At 47.2% G+C, this 24,818-nt stretch overlaps 1 protein-coding gene across 19 annotated transcripts in view; it reads right to left on the bottom strand.

Annotated features, from left to right (window-relative positions):
• Positions 1-2,460: 2,460 nt before the first annotated feature.
• Positions 2,461-24,818, bottom strand: part of Anks1b (ankyrin repeat and sterile alpha motif domain containing 1B) — a 1,022,809-nt gene continuing 1,000,451 nt past the window's right edge. For 7 of the 19 annotated variants that reach the window (XM_036169508.1, XM_036169509.1, XM_036169514.1 and 4 more), the window contains 2 exons: positions 9,236-9,403; positions 2,461-5,908 (listed from right to left, as the gene is read on the bottom strand). In XM_036169508.1, the coding sequence (XP_036025401.1) occupies positions 5,798-5,908; positions 9,236-9,403 (279 nt within the window). In that variant the 3' untranslated portion in view covers positions 2,461-5,797. Of the gene's footprint in view, positions 5,925-6,089; positions 8,648-9,235; positions 9,404-24,818 lie in introns of those variants that run through there. The other 12 variants (XM_036169510.1, XM_036169511.1, XM_036169517.1 and 9 more) reach the window with 3 other exon arrangements.

Below are 24,818 nucleotides of genomic sequence, written 5' to 3'. Positions count from 1 at the left end.
AATTCACGTAGCAACTCTGCCAAGATCATCACCAGCATCCTTACAGGCTCTGCCTTCTCTAACCTGTGTGAGCTTGCTTTTGTCTTTTACGTATTCCCCCGAAGCCAACCTCTCCCTGTCCCTTCACTAACAACCCTTACTTCGTTGGGAATTTTAGTGTGCTCTGGTAAAAATAACAATAACCATCACATTTTTTTTTTTTTGGCTTCCTAGTAAGTAGGGGTGACCAGGGAGCTTTATGAGGTTGTAGGTGTTGGGAATCTCCAGCCTGGGGGGGCATTTAAAACCCCACCCAGATGGTTGGCTGGGAACTTGGTCCACTCCTCCCATTCCAAACCCCACCCTCAGAAAACCCACCAAGTGGCAGCTCCTCCCCTGGAGCTACTCAGGACCATGCCTACAGGGTATTTAAGGTCTGGTCCATAGACCTTCCACGTGGTTTCTTCTCTTCCCCTGAGATGACCTGGGGATGCTTTGCTCATTAAATCTGGACTTCTAATTCAGTTTGAATTGGCTTATTGCATTGTTGCAGTAACCCACTACTGGAGATATTTTTTAAAATACTTATCAGTAGGGTGGAGCTTTCTGGAAAGCTCTTAAAAGCTTGGTCGCCCAGGCAACAATACCAGCCTTTAGTCCTTACCATCTTTTCTTCTGCCTGGAATGTGAACACTCAGGCCACCAGGACAGTGTTCTGGAGCCACATTGAGACCATGAGGTCTTAACCTTGAGGACAGAAGCCACATGCTCAGGTTGTCAGTGTAGGGATGTAGATGAGCCTTGGGATTAGGATAGCAGCTACCACGGGGCCCTGCACTGCCCGTGTCTGAAATTCACGTTGCCTGAAGGGATAGTCAACCACTTCTGTGTTGAAGCCACGACGGTTGGGCCTTCTAGTCACCGGATTCAGTTTATAACTCTCATAAAGCAATCAAGTATCAGGCAAGCAGTGTCTGTAACCCCTGACCTCTACCTCCTCCACTCTCACTGCCTTGTGCTGCGTGTGTGTGGAGGTCAGAGGACAGTTTGATGGAGTTGGTTCTCGTCATCCACTTTTAAGTGGGTCCCAGGAACGAGCCATCTCACCAACACCACACTTCACTTTTAAACAGTGAGTTAGGTGTCAACATTTCAACATGTGTTCCTTTCCCATAAGAACCCAGCTTTCTTAGAAAGCCTGCGGAGGCAGAGTCTTCCTTCCCACCCTTGACAGTCAGTTAGAGCTCAGGCACAGTTACCTCTTGAAGGTCACCCAACTCATCACCCAGGGCTTCTGGAGATAGCACACCCTGGAAATGCTGATAAAACATGCCATAAGCACTTTCTTCTTCTCAGTCTATCAACAGAACATTCAACACATTGGGATTTCTCTCTCTCTCTCTCTCTCTCTCTCTCTCTCTCTCTCTCTCTCAAAAGGGCATGCAACCTTGAGAAATGTGGAGAAATCAGTCTCTTGAATGTCAGAAAACCGTTGACGTAGCTCCTTCCTGAGGCTGTCTCAACTTTTCCTCGGTGTTGCCTTGTGGCCTCTTGTGAGGGAGAGTAGCATGCTCTGCCCCTATGGGGACAGCTCGATTGTGTCATGGAGACCTCAGAGGGCAGTTATATTGGATATTGGATACGGATTGCTTTCAACAGCATTTATTACTACCCTGTGAGATAACTCTGGTTGTAAGCCTGACTCGTCTCAGCTCTTCCACTGGATCAGTAAGACCACGTAGAGATTTTCTGAACAGTGAACTCTGGGGACCCTGCACAGCAGGTACACCTGGGGTCTATCACCCGAATCCACCTTTCTCTACTTGGTTGAATCAGGTAGGGCCACTTGTGAAGCCACTGCTGCTACAGCTGCAGCAGACAGCTTGATGACCCCACTGTGGTCAGCAGCATGGGACTGCTCAGCCTGTTGCTGCCCTCCACCTTTCTTCCATCATGACCCACTCCTAGAAAGTTCCAAGGCTTGGACAGCTTTTATAAACACACGTCTCTGGGGGCTTGGAGCAGAAAGACAAAAACTGGTTTTGACAATGATATATAGTTATGAGTGTCTGAGTCGCACATCGAGGACAATGTGTTGTGTCTGGAATGATTTATAGAAGCAGGTAGAAGGAAAACAGTGTCAATTCTCAGTAGATAGACTGACCGAAGCCAGGAAAGTTAAATCAAGTCCTTCTGTGGGTACAGAGAAACGCAGGATGGTGACTGGGCCACAGGTCTGACCCCTGTGCACAGGGGACTGGTTTCTCTGGGAAGCAGGGCTCTGTTCCTAGGGCCAACCCCAGTAAATGCTGGTGAGGCCAAGTGGACTTGTGGGGACCAGGGCTGTAGGTGGACTGGCAGAGGCTGGCTGAAGAGAGGCTGCTGGTCTATGTTGGTTGGTCATTGTTAAAGACAATGTTTATAACCATCATAGGAAATGCACTCATTGAATGGCCAGTAGACAAAGAGAACTTGAAGATGTAATGTCAGTAAAGAGGTTTTATTCCATATATATTTCTGAACACAGACATTACATCCTAGCTCACTGGAAGCTAGACGACTCCTCAAATTTTCAATTCTTCTTAGAAATGGAAGTAACATTACTTGGAGTCCAAGTGCAAATTTTAACTGATTTTTGAGAGTGTGGCCACACGCCCTTTAAGCTTAAACTTCTTTTCCATATTATCCGAACATCAGAGAGGCTGGCGACATGCCCCAGCAGTCCAACTTGAGAAAAACCACTTTCACGACTTATTAACAGGCTGAGCATAATTTTCATATAGTTCATCCATTCAGATTTATTACAGAACACCATTTAATAAGAAAAAATTAAATGGATCAATTGACTTCAAGTCCTTCTGTAAAGGGGACACCTAAGTTCTCTTTTGATTGATGTTAGCATTTAAGGGCTGCCACTTTTACCTTCTGGTTACTGAATTTATCAAACATCAGGTTTTCCTTTAAAAAAAAATTTCATCTACAAATCCCATCTCCCATGCCTGAGCTGGCTTTTCTACTCTGGGCATGTTCCCTGCCCTGCTCTGGCCATGGGCTGCTCTTGTACCCTGACCTTCAGTAGGTTTGTTATGAAGGTGGAGGGTGAAGAGTGGAGAGGAAGATCAGGGTCACCTCTGCCTTCCTCTCTGAGGGTCACTACAACCGTGTGTCCCCAACTGGGAAGGGCTAACCCTGCCACATAGCCTTCTCAGTCCTTATTGCCCCCTAAAGTGGTACCAGCATAAGGAGACTGTCCCATCCACCACTAGGCAAGTATTTATCTTTTAATTTCTCCCAATTGGAGTGTGCCATGTGGATAAAAATATGCATGTGATGAACAGAGATGATACATAAGAGGACTGGAGAAAATTAATAAAAACTAATAAAAAGTAATAAAGGAATAAACTAGCCCAGTGGGTGCGCCAGTGGGAACCCCCAGCCTGCAGCCTCCTGCAGGAGAGAAGTGTCCCAGGGTCCAGTTCAGCCAGGCTTTCCCTGGTTTAGCTCAGGGTTCAAAGCTTCAGGCCTCTGTATGACAGGCAGAGAACACCCTAAGACTGCTTTGGGTTTCCAAGGGTAGCAGTCATGGATTGGGCAGTGAGTGGGTGATCTGAAGGTCTAGGGACATGCAGCATGGTGGTCACTGAACACAGGATCAGTGTGGCTCTGATTGGCCCATCACCCACTTTACAGCAGGCACACACGTTTTAGGGAAAAAAAGAAAGGCCTTATGGGTGTATAGGATATATAGTGGATGCTTTCCCAAGCAAGCTTATATGTTGTGCTATGTAAGCAGTCCACTCGTTGGGGGGGTCCCCTGTTTTAGAAATGTCTGTCTTACCAACCCCTCCTTATACACCACTTTAAATGGTGGCTTATGGCTGAAATTCAAGCTCCAGAAGATAGCATTTCCTTTTCAGACTGTGCGAACTTAGAAATGAGCAAGTTTTTCTCAGTGATGTTGCCAATTGGGGAAAAAAAAAATCTCTTTATCTGTGGATGCTGTAGGGAGGTGCTCACAGAATGATGCCAAGCACCAGTCACTGTACAACTTGTGTTTTATTTTGTGTGCTTTTTTTTTAATAGGATATAAATAATGACAAAAATTACAAAATTTATAACTGGAAGCCCAAGCTTATTTACACATATGCGTGTGTCTCGGCAAAGCCACTGGCTGCTGTGCTCCTATACAAGTTCCTGTTGGGACCATACTTTAGTGTTATATTTTCCTCTCAGTTTACTACATACATATCAACAGTGAATAGGCAAAATATATACAAGGAACTATTCAGTTCAAGTAATTTAATATTGTATTAAAATTCTTCAACACTGAACTAAAACCATATACATTTGTCAGTTGAAATGAAATTTAGTTTTTCTTCAAAACTCACCAACTGATGAATATGATAATTTCAGGTTTAAAATAATATTGGTTAATAAAAAAACATTAAGACAAGTTCACAATTTATCAATATCGCTATAATGAACTTCAAAATGATTCACAATATGATTGGTTTAGAACAATATACATTAAAATGTTATTTTTCTATAATGATATTGGTACTGTTTATATAATTTGATTCTACAGAAATATACATTATGGTATCATACAAATACTCCACAGAGACATTAAAAAATTAAAATACCTTAAAGAAACGTAAGTAAATTTATTTAATCAAATAGTAAGCAAACATTTTTTTATTCTGTTTCAAGAAAAGTCTTTATTACTTTGGAATTTCTTCTTTTTTTGTGTTATTTATTTTTTTCTAGAAAAAAATTTTGCAATAGAATTTTATTAACACCATTCTCAAACAAGGTTTCCATGACAGAAATCTTGACAGCAGAAGCCCTAGATTATATATTTTTTTTGTTAAACATGTTCTTTAAAACACTTCGAAGGTTAAAACAAAACAAAACAAAACAAAACCCCCCAAAATCCCTAAAAACCACTTGTGCGGGCTATGGCTGCGTCAGCCCTGGGGGTCACCCCTAACGCAAGCCCGATGTCCTGCTCCAGGGACACCTCAGAGTTTCGCCGCAACTGGGCCAGTCCTCGGGCTATAACAGTGGAGATGGAATCACTTGAAACCAGAAACATCCCGCACAACAAACAGTGTTCTTATGAATGCATTAATGAAACATCCTTTTAATAAAAATATTTAATACAAGACACATTTGTTTCTGTGCATAATAAATTCCTCTGTTTTAAATCACTTTTAAATTTTTTGAATCATTCAATAAAGGTTTCCTTTATCTGACATAGTTGATTACATATAAAATCCACAAATATAGAAATCGGGAGACAGAATTTCCTGGCAATCGTGAGGGTTGCTTTGTCTCTTTGCATGAAACTGTACTCAGTGATCACGATGATTTTACAGGTGCTTTTGGGGTCGGGGTGGGTGGGGTGGGGGCGGCTAGGACTGTTCTGACTTTCCCTTCCAAACCGGCTGACGGTGGAAACACTGAAACCCAAGATGCTTTAGACTTGGGGGCCGTACTGGAGGACCCCCCCCTTCACTTTCTTTTTAAAAAGGTATTTCTCCCCAACTAAAGCAAAGCAAGAACGGGGCAGTTGAGCAGTACCTCGGAGGGAGGCGGTGGCGGCGGAGTTGGGGCGCCCCGCGCAGCCGCCCCCCGCGCCTCTAGGGGCGGCAAAGTCTCGCTGGCAGAAAGCTCCCTTCCGCCCGTGACGAGGCCACGCGAGCTGAGCAGTCTTCCTCCCGGGGCGGGTGGACACGGAGGAGGCGCGAAGGAAAGCCTGCTGCGGGGACTGCTTGGCGAGCTAGGCACCGCGAAGGACTCGGGGCGGCGGGCAGTATCAGAAAATCGTGGTTTCATACTTGGTATTAATGCCCCTCTTGGCTTCTTGCCCCGGCTCCACAATCCACGGCAGATTGGCCAGAGTCTTTTGCTCAGAAGGGTCGATCTGCTTTAAAACAGAAAGGCTGATGCCCGTTATCCGGCAGCTGGGCGGCGGCGCGGCCGCGGGGGCGCCGCTGGAACCCCACCTCGGGCCCCGCGCGCCCCGCCGCGCTGCTGCGGGGCGGACCCGGCGGCGGCGTTCGCGCTTTCGCACCTGCACTGCACAGCGACTCTGCAGGGGCCTGCAAGGGTGACGCGAGTGAGACCCCGGCCCCGCCCCGGGGCTCAGGCAGGGGAGCAGCGGCGGTCCCCACCCTCCATTGGGGTCCGAAAGAACCCTAAAGCCTCACGAGGAGCCTGCCGTGCCCGCCCGCTTGCCTGCCGCCTTTCTGCCATGCCGTCCCGAAGCTGGTCCTCGGGCACCCACCCATCATTGCGCAGGGCCTCCCCTCTCTCCCTGTTGGCTCCTAGCCAGGGTGGTCCAGGTCTTGGTTCCAATGCCACTTCCTCTCCTAGAAGCTGTACCTGCCACACCCTCTACAAAAGGGCACCTCAACTTTTCTGCTTCCCCCTCTGCTCTCTGACTGACACATACGCCAGCAGACTTCCTGTCTACTCCCTCTCCAAAATGCATGCCCATAAAGGTGGGATTTGTATGCTTTCTTGATGGCTGTTTTCTCCAAACCCGGGGGAAGCTCCTGGCAGCCCAATGCCAAGCAGGAATACAATAAATACTTGGACAATAAATACTGTTAAGACGATGAACGGGCTTCCAGGATGAGAAGAGGTACTGGGGTGGACAGAAGGCAGGTACAGATCCCAGGGAGAGATGGACAGGAGACCGGGAGACAGAGAAAAGGAAAGAGGTCACCAAGGGCCTGAGAGGTTGGGCCTTGGCCTCACCTGTCTCTGTGCTTTGCGAAAAGCCAAGCAGGTCATTCCCTGGGCAGCAGCTAGTGTGAGTCTGACAGGCCGTTGTTAAGCTCTTTCCCTAACAGCTCTCTCGTCCTTTGGCTATCTACTTTGCTCTGTAAATTGGGCCAAGGAATTTCTGGAAGGCACGTTCCGACTTTCTCTACCAGCCATCGAGAGGCTGCAGGGTCTGGGCCCATGTGCCTAGGGCTGCCTTCTGCTGGGTTTCCCCTGTGTCCCCACAGGCAGAGGGAAGGACTTCTAATTCCTAACAGGAAACCACCAGAGCCCAGGCAATGGGGGATAGCAAAGCCTGGTGAGGGACTGGATCCTGAGCCAGGTGAAGACATTAGCATTATTCATTGTGTATTTTCCTGTTTCCCAGAGAGGGCGTCTAGATGAATATGCTATGAGCCCTTACGGCAACAAACTCTGTGCTCTTCTGGAAAAAGTCTACATGGACCACAGGAAGGCTACATGGAGACGCCCGCAGTGAGCAGACTTACCCAGCCCACATGAGAAAGAACATAGTAGTTTAAGGGACAATCCCCCAAACATGCTGTGCATTCCCGGACACCCAGAAACCTGATCAGACTCAAAAACACAGTCGTTAAATCCACCCTCAGGACCTCATTTCTTTTAAGAACAGATGTGTGTTAAGTGCCTGCTGTAGACCTGGCCCTGGGGGGACAGCATGCCAGTGTACTTCATGAAGCAGATATTTTTGTAGAGGAAGAGAGGCAGACGTAAGTGGTAAGTAAAAATCCCAGTAAATACTACAGAGAATGAACAGGGGGCTACAGTGTGACCAGGCATCTATTTTAGTCAGGGAAAGCTTCTTCATGCAGCTGAGACCTGAATGATACCATGGAGTGGGCCATGCACATGGGGGCTAGGAGAGGTGGAAGAGAGCATTCCTGGTGTAGGGCACAGCTGGCATCCAGACAAATAGGACTGAGCAGACCTGGGCATCACAAAGTGTGGTGAGAAATTAGGTTTTGGTATTTCCTGGGTGCCATGAGAAAGGGAGTGCCTGGGGGGTGTCATTGGGCTTGGATTTGGATTAGGGGGGTGATGGAGGAAGTGGAGAGGAGTGGGCAGATTGGAGGTATGTTCTGGGGGAGCAAAGAGCAGACTCTGCTCATGGGCTGAATGCAGAAGTGTGGACACAAGAGGAGTCAAGGTGACTTGTGGGTTTGGGTACAAGCAATATGATGAAGAGCTGTGCTGTTTACTGAGCCCAGAATAGGGAGGAGAGAAGCAAGGATTTGTGTTGGCTAAACAGGAAGGGGGGGGGGATGCGTAAAAACAGACTGAGCAGGCACTTGCAAGTTTGGGGTGTGTGGGGCCTGGAGATAGAGAGCGGGGAGCACAGGCTGGGGTGGAGCAGAGGCGGGAAGGTCAGAAGTAGGAGTGTAGTGTGGGATTTGAGAGGTACAGTCACTGGTGATGACCAGTCAGCTGAGGAAAAGCTCCCTTCTGGGATGTAGGAGGAAAACTGTTGGGGATGATGAAGAGGTCATCCCCGTGGGTGCGGAAGTTACCAAGAGCAGAGACGAGAGAGAGGGCCCCGAAGGTGTAAACCAGGAGCCACATCATCACCCAGGAAGGAACCTCTCTTTGGAGGTTAAAAATGTCTATGTCCTCATGACACGGAGGCTGAGAGCTGCTGGGAGGAGAATGTGGCAGATGGAAAGATTGCGGGGTGAGGGGGCAATGCATTCTGGGGGCCTGCCCGGTGCCAATCCCAGAGAGTCTAGGATGCAGGATGGTAGCTGGAGCAGAAAGCAGATGGGAAGCTGGCTGGGAGCCTTCCAGCTTTGGGGTGTTGCTACTACCAGAGGCGGCCGCTTTGAAGTCATACCAGCCTGTTGGGACAGGATGTCTGCAGAGCCTGTGGGAGGGAGGGAAGGGAGGAAGTTCCTGGAGGGAGGCAGATGATAAGGAGGAGGGGGGTGTCACCTTCTAGCAGTGACTAGGCTGCAAAGAGCTTCAGCTGTCCAGAGGGAAGGCACACAGGATGTGGCCCAGGCATCTCAAAGATGATGCCCTGGCCTCCTGAAAGACACAGAACCTGTGGCATCTGGCTTTTGCCAGGAGGGTACCAGAGCATCCTCACCTTGAGCCTCTGCAAATCTCTCTGGAGGGCAAAGGCCTGACCCGATAGGATGGCAGGTGAGGCCTCAGAGAAAGCTGGCCCCAGAATTTTCTAGACCTTCTGGTAAGACATGTCACAAACAGCCAGTAGTCTCCCCTCACAAGGCTGCTGCAGGTAGCAGCAAAAATGGGATTCTCTGAGACTGCAGGAACCAGGATAAGGATGATGGTCACAGGCCAGCAGGAGACCAACGGAAAGGACAGGAGAGGGGAGGGCAGGCTGGATTCTAAAGGCCTCCCCCACGAGGGCCTTGTTAACCGGGCCCTGTTAACGACCCCCTTCCCTCCCGATGCAGACTCAGAGATGCCGTTCTCTTCTACTTACCACTGACTTGCGAATGCTAACACGGGGCTTGGGGATGGGTTTGGAGGGCTTGTTTTCAAAGCTTTCTGGAAGCGTGGAGGAATGCCCCCCTTTTCTGGCTTGTAGAGCTAGCTGATAGGCGACCTCGAATGCCTGTCCCAGTGTTAGGATGATTTCATAGGCTAAATTCTGCAAGAAAAACAAACAGACAAACAAAACATTTACACAGTGGATTGGAAGGAATAGACGGCTCAGGAGCCGTGTAGGATGGGAGCTGGTGTGGCCCTCAACTGCTCCCTCCACCTGCCGCTGCAGCCCCTCAGGGAAGACATCTGAGAACACGACACTCTGGGCACTAGTCACTGAGGCAGCATCCAGTGTGGAGCCACACTGTGGGGCCTCCTCCATTAACCCCCTATACACAGGGTCCTCATGCAGCCCGCCAGCCCCAGGTGCTCTCCAGGTGGGCAGCATCTTTGGGGGCGGCGCTTCTGTGCCCCCAAGAACTTAGAGTGGATAGGGGTTAGTAGTGGTGTCACGCCTGCGCAGATGATCCCACACGCTCCCTGGGAGGTGTTCCTGAGAAGTTTGGGTCTTTTTTACCCCAAACATCTGTGATTCAGTGAATATATACGAAACACAATCAAAATCTAATTTAGGCTGGGGGAGAGGCATTAGTCATGCTGGTGTGGAGTCTCACAGTTGCAGCAGTGAGCACGCAAACATTGTTCAAGTGGAGCCAATTATCTGTCTATTTCTTAAGGTTTTTTTTTGCACTCTCCGAACGTTCACTCTCTATATTTTATCATCAAATTACTAAGAGACAAGAGATTTTTGCCACACCCAACTTCTCCTGGGAGGTACGTTCTTTTCTCAGACCAGTTCTGTCAGGACGGTTTCTGCCCTTCTTCACATACTTTTGATTTCTGCTTCTTCTCCCACAGGAAGCTTCTCCCTTACCTTCTCACACAGGGACATCGTGACATTAGCCACTCGCAGGAGGGATCCGAGCCCCAACATTCCGAGGTCAGAATGCCTCCTAGAAGTGGGTGCCATAGAAGTGGGGTCCACACAGAATGTGCCTGGGGATTGAACCTGTGGCCTCCTACATGCTTAGCAAATGCTCTAGGATGCGCCACACCCCGAGCCTGAGAACGCTGTCAGTGCGGATGCACCAGCTCAGAGTAACCACCACATTTCTCAAGGTCTTCATTTTATGACTGTCCTACCACGTTTCTTTATGGCTTTTCCAATTTGCAGGTAGCACTCAGCCCCTGCTAAAAGCACACTATGTCTTGCTGTTCTTGTTCTCTCCATGCCTTCCCAGCATTCTGGGAGAACTGTTAGGGACTATTCTTGTCCTCAGTGAGGACGGAGGACATGGGATGGCCTTCCAAGGCCACGGGGAAGAGCTCCACCAATTCTAGATCAACCAGATTTTAGGTCAAAGCCATGGTCTTCGAACCAAGTGGGGGCAATGCCGATGATCTCGGGGAGCTGGTTGGACAGAGGGTGAGTCAGTCTCTGAGCTCCCATGTGATGCTGAGATACTGTCCCTTGCACAGCCAGGCCACACATTTCCCCGAAGTACAGAACACTAAGCCGTGTTTGCCTCCACGGGTGAGTCAGACAAGGAAATGAGTAACACAGCAGCAAATGATAGTGGTGAGGACAGGGAGACAGCTCTGACCGTCCCCGCACAAAGAGGGCGAGCCCTTTCCTCTGCCTACACTCGGCACACGCGTCGCTACCAGCTTTGCCTCAGCTGGCGGGGTTCGCGGAGGACGAGAGGGGCTTCTGACTCCCTTGGGGTCAGGAGGACATTGCCGTTCTTGGTCTTGCTTAACTCTTTCTGAGGGAAGTGTCTGGTGTCTGTGCACGAAGCAGACACTTGTGTTTGGGGTTCTGGTGAGAATCTAAGCAAGCACGCGGGTACAGTGAGCTGAGGGTATAAATTCCTTCACCACCAGCCTCAGACAAGTTCCTGAAAGTGGGAGCTGTGTGAGCACCCTCACATGGAAGCCAAGGCTGCTCATTTGAGCGCTGAGACCTTCACATGGTTACTGGGGGGTTACTATGGGAAAAGCAGAAAGCTTCTGCATGATAAACAGATGTTTTGCCCTTTCCTTTTAAATGAGTGACTGGGAGACCAGACCAGCCCCCAGCTGGCCTTGAACATATGGCAGTCATCCTGCCTCAGCCTCCCCAGTGCTGAGATGACATGTGTCTTGCTTTTTTTTTTTTAAAGACAGGGTTTCTCTGTGTAGCTTTGCACCTGTCCTGGAACTTGCTCTGTAGACCAGGCTGGCCTCGAACTCACAGAGATCCACCTGCCTCTGCCTCCTGAGTGCTGGGATTAGAGGTGTGCACCACCACCGCCCACCGTGTCTTGCTCTTTTAAAGGACGATTTAGAATGTTCTCTTGCGATTGGCTGAAGAATTGGATATTGTTTACGTCTCCATCTTTTCTGTAGCCTTCATGTTTGAAGCATGGCTGCTGGATGTGAGGGAGGGGCCTGTAGGCACTGAGATCTGCACTGTTTGTTTCAGGGAACAGGGCTGTCATGTAGGACCTGAGGGCATACTCCTTCTTTCCTTCCTTCCTTCATCCCTCCCTCCGTCCCTCCCTCCCTCTGTCCCTCCCTCCCTCCCTCCCTCCCTCCCTCCCTCCGTCCCTCCCTCCCTCCCTCCCTCCCTCCCTCCCTCCCTCCTTCCCTCCCTCCTTCCCTCCCTCCCTCCCTTCCTTCCTTCCTCCTCTCTTCTCCCCTCCTCCACTAATGGAACCCAGGGCCCTGGGCAGGCAGATACTCTACCATGGAGCCATACCCTCAATCAAAGTATACATGTTGCAATTTATTCTTTGCAGGGTCACCCTGCCACCTCCCCTGTGTCATCCCTACTGTGTACAACAGAAGGAGCATTGTTTTTTATGAGGGCTGGACACTGTTAGGACAAAACAGAAAACCATATTGTAGTAGGACTTAATTATACATTAAGGATGTTCATTATATTAATATGTTAATTGCCATGAGTAATGTAAAGGCAATTTTAGTGTTCTAAAGACTGGGAGGAGTCTTTTAGCCTCTGCCTGGGCCTTTGGTAGCATTTGTGTTGGGAGTCAGTACTGTGTGAAGTCTAACCACCCTGGGGCCACTCTGCCTGGATGCTGAGTGAACCAGGGGAAGGTGCCACCTGATAAGGACCAGACCGGATCAGTCCAGCTACCTCACATTTCCCAGCCTAGCCCCTAGGTGTAGGACTTAAGGTGCCATTCAGCACACAGTACATGGAGGAACCCCAGGGCCTAGGCAGATCATAAGCTGAGCTTTCCTGATGTCTGCAACCATTCAAGCTAGCCCAACTGAGACCCCAGATATTGAGGAGCAAAGAGCAGAACCTCAGAGCCCAGCCTGAACTATGGACATAGATAGAGCATCACAAAGGATAATAAAGCAGATGTTGTTGTTGTTCTATGTGGTGTTTACTAACACAGTCTACAACAGAACACCATAAATGACAAAGGAAGGCCAGCTGAGCCTTCCCCGGCTCAGGCAATGTGTGAAGTGGAGCCCCCCGTCTCTGAGCTGTGGTGGACAGCGCTCAACATGGGAGCCCCATCCTGGATTCATCCCACCCTAGCCCTGGCTACTAGGAAGTTGAGGTCTGGGGTCCAGCCCTGTCAAAACGTCACAGTTACTCCTTTACACAGGCTTTGAACCTTTGAAGTCAGCATGGCCAGGCTCTCATCTTGAGTTATTGCTACCTGTGGGCACATACTGGAATTCATCTGTTTATATCTGTGACTTCCCAACTCAAATGCTGCCTAGTTGCGACTTAGGCTCGCTCTGCATCTTGTGGCTAATGAGAGGACAGTCACCTGGGGCTCAGTGGTAGAATGCTTATCTAGCACATTGAAGGCTGTGGGTCCCATCTCCAGTTTACTGGTCTACCATAAATCTCTAGAGACACATGGCAAATTGCTTGTTTTCTCCCTTACGTAAACCAGTGAAAGAATGCATGTGTATTGTCGATTTGGTGTGATTGTTGGGTGATGACCTTCAGTATTCTTGTCTTACGTAGCCACCTACTTACTGGGTCATACTGAGGCTCACTAACAACAGTACTGAACCCAATGACAATATACATGAGCATTTATTATTTACTGTGTGCCATGTACCATGCAAAGTACTCTACATGGATTATATCACTTGGGATAAAGGCAGAGAGGCCCAATTCAGTGGGGGTAAAAATGAGAGTACATATGAAAAAAATCACACCTTCCTTCCCATTTCCTCTTCCCTAAGGATCTCTAGTGGATGAGGAACTTAAGGGGCCATCGTATCTCAAGGATGACATCTAATGGTACCCCATAGATGCAAACTTGTTTCTCCTTTGCAGAGTGGGGATGTGGCGGTCACTAGTATTTGCTGTGGACTCCTCCAGACAGCCAGGGCTAGTTTAGCACCATCTGGACATTTACTGAGCTTGCTGTGGTCATGTCCTGGCTCCCGGGCCTGTGTCTTATCAATATTGCTCATAAAACGATCATCCAATGATGGAGGAGCCACAGGTCTCATCCAGCTTCTTCTATGCAAACAAAGGAGGACCATAGAGAGACCAAGGGGTGTGCCCCATTATCTTGAGGCTGACCTGGCACATCCTTCTGTTTGGTTGTAGAAAAACTGTATCATAGACTGTAGGCCATTTGTCCCCCCTAGGAAAAGTCCTGGTCCCCAGGGTATGGAACATGTTAGTAAGTGCTCTCTGGGAATTCTCCACTTAGCTTGAAAATCTGTTAGGCTCAAGGGTTCAATGACAATGCGTCTCAGAGCACTCATTACATTGTATAAAAATTTCATGAACATCTCATATAGCACACAAGTGCCATGAAGTGGAATTCTGGATAGCCGTTTAAGAGGAAAACCGATGCTGGATGATGGTGGCGCACACCTTTAATCCCAGCTCTCGGGAAGCAGAGGCAGGTGGATCTCTGTGAGTCTGAGGTTGGTCTAGTCTACAGAGTGAGTTCTAGGACAGCCAAGGCTATATAGCAAAACCCTGTCTGGAAAAAGAAAAAAAAAAGATGAAAACCAAGTCACTGAAAAGAGCTGGTTAAAAGGGTATGCAGAGGCTGGTGCACACCAGTAATCCTGAGCGCTCAGGAAACAGAGGCATGAAGATCTCAAGTTCTAGGACAGCCTGGACTAAACAGTGGGATTCTTTCTTTAAAAATAGGTAGAAATATATGCATAGGAAACAGGTATATCTTGAAACATTAACATTAGCTATCATGCCTGTTAAGCTTGTGGATCTCCCTCCCTCCCTCCCTCCCTCCCTCCCTCCCTCCCTCCCTCCCTCCTTCCCTCCCTCCTTCCCTCCCTTCTCCTTTTCCCTTCCTCTTCTCTGTCTGTAAATGCTGAGGATCAAACTCATGGCCTTGCACCTGCTAGACAAGAGTTCTATCACTGAATTACACCCCCACTGTGGATGACTTTTCTTAAACTTCCTTTTGTGTTTTGAACTTCATTTAAATGAAGATGAATCATTTTTCAATTGTAACATTTTTCTATTTTGATGATCCTATTCATTCCTCATGTTTTCCCTTGGGGTTCTTCTATGCCTCTTCCTCCTTCTTGGCTGGGAGGACTGGGAACGATTTCCCAGCACGATCCAGGATGTGTGTGCAGGTGCTAGTCTGGCTCCTCTCCATGGACCAGCAGGCCGGCCATCTATTTGGTCATGAATCTTGTTTAGATGCTTCAGTTTTCACACTGGATTTCAATTCTAACATCTGCTCAGTTGAATTTTAAAATAGCTGATACTTCCTTTAATCAGAAACCTCCAAGACTCTTCTCCAAAGACAAAAGAGAGTCAATCATCTATAGTCTGACATCTGTCAAGCCCCACTGTGAAAATGTCACTCCGGGGATTCTCACTGTGGACACTCTGTCAGTCTACACTCACAGTTGTGGAGGGTTGGACCTTAGTATCAAGTCTGATCACCTACGAGCTTGGACTGAACTGTATTTCCTCCATGTCAGTGGAGCCTGCTCCACCTCATCTAAATCTTCTCAGCAGCTGCCACAGGACTGTGTGTGTCCCAGGGACCTGGCTCTGGACCAGCTGTTCTCAATCTGTGGGTTTGACCCTTTGGGGTTGAGGATCGACCTTTCCACAAGGTCGCCTATCAGCTCTCCTGCATATCAGATACTTACATTACAATTCATAACAGTAGCAAAATTATAGTTATGAGGTAGCAACAAAAATAATTGTATGGTTGGGAGTCACCACAACATGAGGAACTGGATTAAAGGGTCTTAGCATTAGGAAGTTTGAGAACCACTGCTCTGGACTGTCTTTGGGTTATGTAACCCTTACAATGTCTTACATAGGTTAAATGACCACCTTCCTTTCATATATGAGGAACTCAGGGTCGGTGACACTGATAAAACTGGCCAGGTTGACACAGCTACCAAGTGGCAGGGTCAAGTTCAAATTGAGAATGACTTCCAACCAGCCAGGGTTTTGTGTAACTTGGATGTCCTGCTTAATTTTTTGCATGCGTGTCTTGACTCCCACATTTATTGCCCCCCTAAGATACCACATTGTGGAGACCCTTCATCTAGATGCTAGTGGAGACTGGGTACTAGGGGGAAGGTACGTCATGGGAACCATGGGGATATCCTTTCCGACTGAAGTCTCACTGAGCATCTGTTTTCTGTGAAGAAGGGGTATACTTTCCTTTCAGAGAAAGCACCTCATTCACCTTGACCTCCAGAAACTCAGTTTGTGGCCTCAGAGCTCTGTGCTGTCAATTGGTGCTAGAACTGTGCTATTCTAGAACTTTGGTGTGGATTCTAGCCTGTATTTTGTGCCTCCCCATACATTCAGGCCTAATGTATATCTATTAATGGGGGCTGTGTTGAATCTTAGATAGAATGAATCATGGCAGCGTGGCCATACACTCACTTAAGCATTTGCCGCAGGGGTCACTTGGCTTAGCCTGTCCCTGACAACATGTTGATGGAATGGCAGAGACAGCATCCATGTCACCAGGTGAGTAGGACAAGGAGGGAAGTGAGCTGAGATGGGAAGGGCCTCTAATTAGGCAGGGAAGCCACCCTTTAGCTGCAGACTCTTGTGACCTGTCTAGCTCCACTTCCTACTAGTACTAGAAAAACAGGGGCCACATTTTCATGACTGGGATCATGGAATGATGTGTTGGTTCCATAGCACTGGTAGTTACAGCCCTAGACCTGGCTATTCCTTAACAAGAGCGCTTCCTGAGATCATCACAGGCTCCCTGCAACCAGGAAGAGGTTCAGAGCTGACACTCAAGGATAAGGACTGTGCCTGCGCCTGGGAGGCAAGGGCAAAGAAATCCAAGTGTCAGGACTACCCTCAGGTCAGCTGTATCTGTGTGCTCCAGTGACAGAGACCATGAGAGCTGTTGGATTTTCTGCATGGGCTAAATACAGCAGGGACGACCTCCTTATCACATTCACTGAAGGGGCAGCCTAAGAAGTGGCTGTGAGGGGCTGGATAGTTGGCTCAGTGGTTAAGAGCACCTGTTGTGGCAAAGGACCCAGGTTTGGTTCCCAGCACCCACACGGAGGCACATCCCTTCTTCAGGCACCAGACACATGTGTGGTGCACAGACCTATGTGTAGGTAAAATACTCATATGCAGAAAATAATAAAAATAAATCTTAAGAAGAAGAAGGAGGAGGAGGAGGAGAGGGAGGAGGAGGAGGAGGGAGAAGGAGGAGGAGGAGGAGAGGGAGGAGGAGGAGGAGGAGGAGGAGGAGGGAGAAGAGAGTGTGATCCCAGTGGTCATTCAGTCTCCTTCCTTGCTGGGAGCTCTAAGATTCTCAGGTGAGAATCTGTCTCTGCCATCTGTCTTCTACCCAGTCAGTAGACTGATGTAGACAATGAGTGAAAAATAACAGGTATCTGCATCCAGAGGGACATGTACGGTTGAAGCCGTGCTAACCAGGAACACATCATTGAAGGCCTGATGGTGGAATGCAACCATCCTCCAGTTAGTACTTCAAGGGGCAATGACCAAGGGCTGATGTCATCTTAGAAAATATTATTTCAGCTGGGCCCAGAGGTGCAGGCCTGCAGTCCGAGTTAATCAAGAGGCTGAGGCAGGAGGACTGTAAGTTTAAGGGCTGGCTGGGCTACAGAGTGAATCCAAGGCCAGTGTAGCCCCCCCCCCCCCCCCCCCATGTGGCCCTGTTTCAAAGTAACAAAGTAGAAAGAGTGCTGGGCTGCAGCTCATGATGGAGACCTTGCTTAGCATGTATGAGCCCCTAAGATCAATTCCTGACACCATAAAAACCCTTCAGGTCAACAATCACCTCCTCAAAACTATTCCAAAATGGCTGAACATTTCACCCAGGAATGCACCCTTTTGTTGTCTGCCATCTGTACTTGATGAGTTACTGCTTATCTTTATAGACACCCTCCAGGCTCCTTGTCTTTCCTCCCAGGCTCCAGGCTATGCTAGAGTCTCTTTCTGGTAACCCTCAGCCCTGGGGCATAATTCTGCCACTGTATGGCATTTGTCATGATTTTCCCTTTGTAACTCTAGTTCCCTAGTTGATGGGGTGCCTTGAGGGGTACCAGTCTCCTTCAACTTCGCAAGTCTAGGGGCTTAGTATATGGTTGGTACCCAGCAAGTGTTGGATCAAGTGAAGGAAGCTGCAGGTGGTCCCTAAGATAAGGGAACTTGGCATCTTAGGATCAAGAGGAGTCCACTGTGGGTGGCTGGGGCCTGTCCCTTCACTTTATCTTCCCTCCCAAAGAAAGACCTGGTGAACAAAGTTGAACAAATGCTGGCAACACGATGGCCTTGGGATGGAGGAAAGCGTCTTCAGCCTGGGTTGTCACTGTGGCCTTCAGACAGAAGCCATAGCTCTCCCTGTCTCTATTTGGCTTGAAGTCTTGCATTTTCAGAGCTGTGATAAGCTTCATGTACAACTTGCTTCACCCACGTCCAGAGGCAAAAATAACTGAGAATATTATGGGCATATTTACAGATTCCATTGACATCTCTTTAGTTTTGCCTATAGGTAATTTTCCCAAGTACCACCAACAACTGCCTAGTCAACAGAAATACATATTATTGCCTAATCATGATCTTCAGCATGTAGAAAGAAACAGGAGCCCTCTACCGAGAGGCTTAACTGGACAGGACTGACATATTAACTGGCCACCATTCTGAGCCCTTCTTTGGAGTTAATTTATGCTAACTGAAAGAGAAAGGAAATGACTTTTCTACCTTAATTATAGTAGGAGTATATGTAGACAATGTTGGAGACACAGAGCATATGGATGAAAATTAAGCTGACCTGTACAATTTCACTGTTGGGATACAGCTACTGCTATGCTCTGCTCTGTTTTCTTTTTATATTTGTATACACCCTCATGTACTTTATAAACCATGTGAATATTTATATATGTGAATTTAAATATCAAATCAGGATAATATTTTATGTGCATTTTTATAAGTTGCTTTTCATGTAATGCTATATCATGAACAGATTTTGCATGCCATTATACAGTTTTCAAAGACAATACTTTGGAAGGTGGCAGAGTATCCCACTATCTCTATTAAGAAGGCATGGCATGCTTGCCCAGTCATGACAGTCCAGGTTTTCCCTGGAGGCCTCACACAGGGGCATGGGGTCAATTGCGCTCATGAATTCACCTTCTAAGGTGGCCCCTTACACCCACCCTAGGGGGACAGGACTTCTAGGATAAAGGAAGACTCTTGAGTTACTTGGCAAGGAAATGGGAGAGAGGGTCAGATCCCATCCTCTTCCTCTTCTTCAGCAGCTGATGTACCTAGTGGAAGGTATAGCAGATTCTTTACTGGCTCATGAAGCCTTGGGAATGGGGCGCTCACCAAATTCAAGACCTCTTTAAGAGCCTCACTGTTGAAAATACTTCTCAAATGGAGGTGCCCATTTTCTTGTCTCAGTAAACTCGGTACAGCCATCCCACTGAACTGAGGATGCTTGAGTGTCTTATATATAACCAGGCAGCATTCACACCCCACCTGTGAACACCCTCCTATATGTTCTATGCCATCTCTAGATGAGTTGAAATACCGAGCAAATGTACATTCTGTCCAAATACCTCACTATGTGATATCGGTTCGGGGATACTGACAAGAAAAAAATCAGTCAGTATATGTTGAGTACACAGTCAATTCTTTTCAGAGCATTTTTGATCTGTGGCTGGTGAAACCCATGGACACAGAGCTTGTGGAGGGAAGGCTGACTGCACACACAAATGACTTTTTTTCTTTGTTTATTGCAGATGCCCGCCTAATGCCTCAGGCTCATCTTTCTGAAGTGAGTTAATGAGTTGTCATGCCTTCAAACCTACGTTTCTCACAAAGCAAATGTCCATTTTCCAGCCAAGTACCCCTCCTCTGGGAGACCCCATCCTGATGGACACTGGGGCGACCTCATGATGGCATGGGTATCATTTTAGTGCAATTATTTGTTTATAACCCAACTAGAGCCTGAGCTCTTGGAGAGCAGGGACCTGTACATGGCTCACAATAGGCACACAATAAATATAGGTGTGCATTTGTACACAGTTTCACTTTTTTTCTCAGATGGGGGATACAGAAGCACTACACATGTAAAAAAAACAAACAAACAAACAAAAAAACCCAAAAACAAAACCAAAAACAAAAAACCCAAAGCCTGGGACATAAATCCTAACTCAGGAACTGGTGACGAGAATGTCATATCACAGCTGCCCCTCCCAATTCTCCACACCCTTAGCAGCTATGATTTATGGAGAAGGTGAGCTGTAAACTAGGTGTGTGGTGCCTCATTGAATGTGATGCCTTACGGTGACCACAGGAGGTGGGTACTGCTATTACTCTGTGTTATAGACAAGGAAGCCAAGCACCAGTGGTTTTCTTGCTCAAACAATGAAGCCAAAGACCAACCTTGGACTCAAAGCTGGGCTGACTGCAAAGACCACACACCTAAATGGTGACCATTACGGTACTTATTGTGGAGGGCTATCTAAATACAATTAGCTTTCTGTATTGGTGATTCTGTACACGTAGGAAAAACTGCTTCTTGATGGAATAGGTATGGACTCTTTTTTTGTGTCTATTTTTCCAAGCAATACACTATGGGAAACATTTACATAGCACTGATATTATATGATGATATAAAGTATGCATGATATTGTGTACATAAATGACATATGCAAATATTGTATCATTTTATAGAAGAGACTTGAGTGTCAGGGGCTCTTTCAATCCACACAGGCTTTAGAACTATCCTCCCTTGGATACGGATGGATGGTTGTACATATATAAGTGAAGCAAAGAAGTCTGTGAAAAAATTCAAAATGCCTACTTTCTAACTGTACAAAAATGAGGTCGATTTAATATACCATCCGTTACAAAAAGAATGAGGGGAAAGAATATTAATCTCTGTGTATCCACCCTCCTTTGGCTTTATGGCCTGGTTGACTCTTAGGGAGGTATGCCAGTGGAGAGCAGCTATGAAGGAATGACCCCCGGAAGCGTTAGTCCATCTATTCTTTTTTTGTGGGATGCAGGGGTGGGAAAGGACCACAGAGCTTGAAATGCTATTCCAAAAAATTCAGTCAGGGACATTTGCTGTACATTTGAACTCCTGGCTTGGAGACAACTGGCTGGATGGATCAGAGTCACCTCTACAAGTAGCCAGCAACTCCACCCTGCCTACATAAGGACCAGAGACAACTACAGTTCAGTCTTAACAGCTCTCTGCATGCTCATGTTTTCATCTATTGCCTTTTATTTTCATAGTGTCAGAATCAAATAGATTAAGGCCACCTTCAGTTGGAGAAAATGAGAAGCAGAATGATAATAACCATCTGCATCACAAATAACGTTAATTTAGTTGTCAATGCTCAACTAATAACAATATCAGAATTTCTTTGAAAATTTCCTACTTTATAGAGGCAATGGAAGCTTTGCTTTAGGAACCTCAGACTCCACTGAGACCATCCTGTAGTTTAGTTGACAGGCTCAGGAAATTAAATTTCATCAAATGGATGAGAAAATCAGGAGGTAAACAGCGCACCAAGAGTGACACGCTGACATGGGTCCTACTCCTCTGAGTTGACAGTGGAGGAGGTCAGAGCAGAATTCGGTTTCAACCTCCCCAGTGTCCGGTCTCAACACAACCTTCTTTTCTACACATCCCGATGCGCCCCTTCCTGGTCACGGTATGCTTGACTCCTGTGCGTTAGCTCCCTGTGCTTCAGTTTGCTTGGTATCTATCTACTGATGGTGGGGCAGTATCGCATTCTACCACAGAGTCAGCTGACCATGTATGTGTTCTGCATACTGTCATTTCTATCCCTCTAGTTTAGGTCCTTTCAGGGCCCACATTCAGCCACAGAATCTCGGGGAAGAGGGAGCTCCCTCTGCCACATGTGTTGACTTCCAGCCCCATGGCTTCAATATTCCCTACGTGTTCCCAAGCCAATCTCAGCCCCACAACATTCTGCACACAGAGGACAGAAATGCAGAATTGCAAGTAAGAGGAATGAACATGGCTAAATATAGCAGAGCCTGCAAACATGCTCTTCATAGAGAACTAAGAATTAGCAAGGGTCTAGCTCAGTGGTTCTCAACCTTCCTAACGCTGCCGCTCTTCAATACGGCGCTTCATGCTGTGGTGACCTCCTAACCAGAGAATTATTTTTGTTGCAACTTCATAACTGTAATTTTGCTATTGTTATGAATTGGAATGTAGATATCTGATATACAGGGTGTCTGATATGCAACCCCTGTGAAAGGATCATTTGACTCCCAATGGAGCTGCAACTCAGAGTCGCTGGTCTTTCGGAAAAGGTAAAGCTTTTAATGCTGTTTAGGAAAAGGGGCAGGGAGGTTTGAAAAAGAAATATATATCTCAGTGGCAGAGTGCCTATTTAGCATGCACAAAGATCCGAGTTCAATGCCTAGTCTGGCAAAAAGAGAAGTGTTTTAATGCTTAAAATTACTAAATTAAGTCCTTCCCAGATTCTTAAAGTGCATCTGATAAAGAATACATCAACATATTTCTAATCTACCCACATCAACTTATTACTGAGTGAACTAGAGAAGACAAGCCTCCAAATTCCCTTGGTTCTATGTGTCCCTACTCCTAGAGGCCTTCTTAGGAAGACAACTACAGCTTGGGAAGCGCATGGCCACTGTCTTATAGTTCTCCATCACTCACAGGAGCTGAGAGTCAAGGAGATAAAAATATATTTGTAAGTCTCAGACTTCTTCATCTCAAACACATCCTTCCTTTCTAACATAACCCCTCTGCTCCTGCTTCTGAGATGCCACTGCCCAGGTGGCGTCTGGGAGACCCGATATACAGAGATTGAGAAGTGTTCCAGGCGTGGCCAGCTGATGAGAGGAACAGACATCAGGAATCTAACTCAAAACCACAGTCTTTGGTGAGTAATCTTGCTGTCCACTGGAATGAAGTCAGAAACACACAAGGAGCTGCATCTTTGGGTGAGTCTAAGAGGGTGTTTCCAGACAGATTTCACTGAGGAGGGTCGTACCTCCAAGGACTGGGGTCTCAGATGATATAAAAGGGAGAAAAGGGGGGGAGCTAGCTAAACCCGGCATCTTTCTGTGCTTCCTGATGGCAGATGCAGTGGGACCAGTATGTCTCATGTGCCCCCTTTTCCCTACCATGATCCGTAGTGAGCCAAGGTGAGCCCTTCCCTCCCAAAGTTGTTTTTTTTTTAATCACAGTAGTACAAAGGTAATGAATCCATAACCCTCACTCATCTTGTTTGACTCTATTCTGTTTGTTTTTCCCTTCCTGTCATCCGAATGTGAAAAATGTTAAATGGTAAATTTAGTGTTGACATAAATAATAGAAACAAGCAACACGTTATGTGTCATTTGGCATAACATTCCCAACCTGCCTGCAACCAGTGCACCACAGTGTCCCCCAGGACACTGACTTTGTGAGGTTCACAGCCTAGCTTTCACAGGAAGGCCTTACGCTCTCCCCTTTGGTCCCGGGATTTCCATGGGAAACTGTTCTGAAACATTTCACAAACGGGAAGTTTCCCAGACATCACTGCGGCTTACTGTAGACAGCAGATAAAACCATGTGGAAGTGATGGCAACATGCACAAGTACGCCGCCTGGAAAAGGTCTACAAGGTCAAAAAGCTGATGACCTCAAACTGAAAGCAGCAACCACCACCACCACCACCACCAAACCCCACTTATCCATACCACCTAGAAGGTTACATGTGCACTTGAACTTTAGAAGGAATCTGTTACTTTTTTTTTTCCTCTCTGGAAGCCTTAAGATTGGACCAAAATATGGAACTGCCCTACATAAAGATATAAAGAACCTTTTTTTTTTTTTTTCAAGCAAAGCTGTGGTATCTCAAAGGTCCAGGTCAAGGCTGATGGCCTTTGTTACTATTTTTGAAGTGAGACAAACTGTGTGCATTTTAGAGAGGATTAAAATGCCAGATTGGTGTAAAACGAAAATCCTCTGGAGCAGATACAAGAAGCTCCAAGCCTGTGGGCGTCTGCTAAGCCAAATGTCTGGATGAAAGATAAGAGGTGCAACAATTACCACACGTCCTCCGAATTTATCAAGACATGTCGATCATAAAACTAAACAGTTACAGTTTGATTTTTTTTCTCTCTCCCGATCCTTCCCCTTCCCTCCCCCCCCCCACCCCTCCATTTTGACTCCACATTACAGCGTCACCACAGGGCCAAATGTCCACAGGTGCTGGTTTTAGTTTAGCTTTTGGGAGTCTTGTGAAAGGAAATCATATAGAATCTCTAATGTAATTTTTCTTTTAAAGTGATGCATCTCTTTGGGAAAGCAGCCTCAGAACACTAACACGAGGTGATAAAAACAGCTTAGGGGCCATGAGGTCTGGTGAGCTAGTAAGCTCTTTCCAGTGTTTCCACTTCAATTTTCATTTGTTTCTACGGTTCCAGGGTTCTCAGTGGCAGAGGGGGAAACACTGCGTGGTGACTGCTCTCTGGAAAGCCTATCTCGTGCCGTTGAGCAGAAAAGGGACAAGCTGTTGTGTGTGGCTGATGTCAGTCGGCAAGGAGGAGGTGGGAAGGAGCCAGCCAGCACTGGGCCTGTCATTATGAGGGGCTCTACAGTGGTCTTGCATTTCAATCCTGCTGAAAAGCCACGGGACACAAATGCTTGTCTCCGTTTTAGGCGTCAGGAAGTTGGGACTCTGGAAAGGTCTAAGATCTGGGGTGGGGGTGGGTGGGTCCAGAGTGTGAACCTGGCAGGGTGTGACTCTGCAGAGGAGCAAGCTAGTCCAGGGCGTGACCCTGAATCTGCCTTTTCATTCTATACCATGAGTCCAGCTCCCTTAGAGGAAGGTGTGTCACGAAAACCAAAATACTTGTGGAAAGAAATCAGATTATTTAAAGAAACAACTGAATCTCACAAGAATGGCGGGTTACACGTACATTCTTGGCATCAACAATCCAATACTGGATGTCCTGTAAATCTCAAAGGAGACTGACTTTAATCAGCACTCCAAGTCTGTGCAAACAATTGAATTTAG

The sequence above is a fragment of the Onychomys torridus genome, chromosome 20 (assembly GCF_903995425.1).
Source record: "Onychomys torridus chromosome 20, mOncTor1.1, whole genome shotgun sequence".
NCBI lineage: Eukaryota > Metazoa > Chordata > Mammalia > Rodentia > Cricetidae > Onychomys > Onychomys torridus.
Note: the sequence above shows the minus strand (reverse complement) of the source record. Positions and strands in the feature narration are given on the sequence as shown.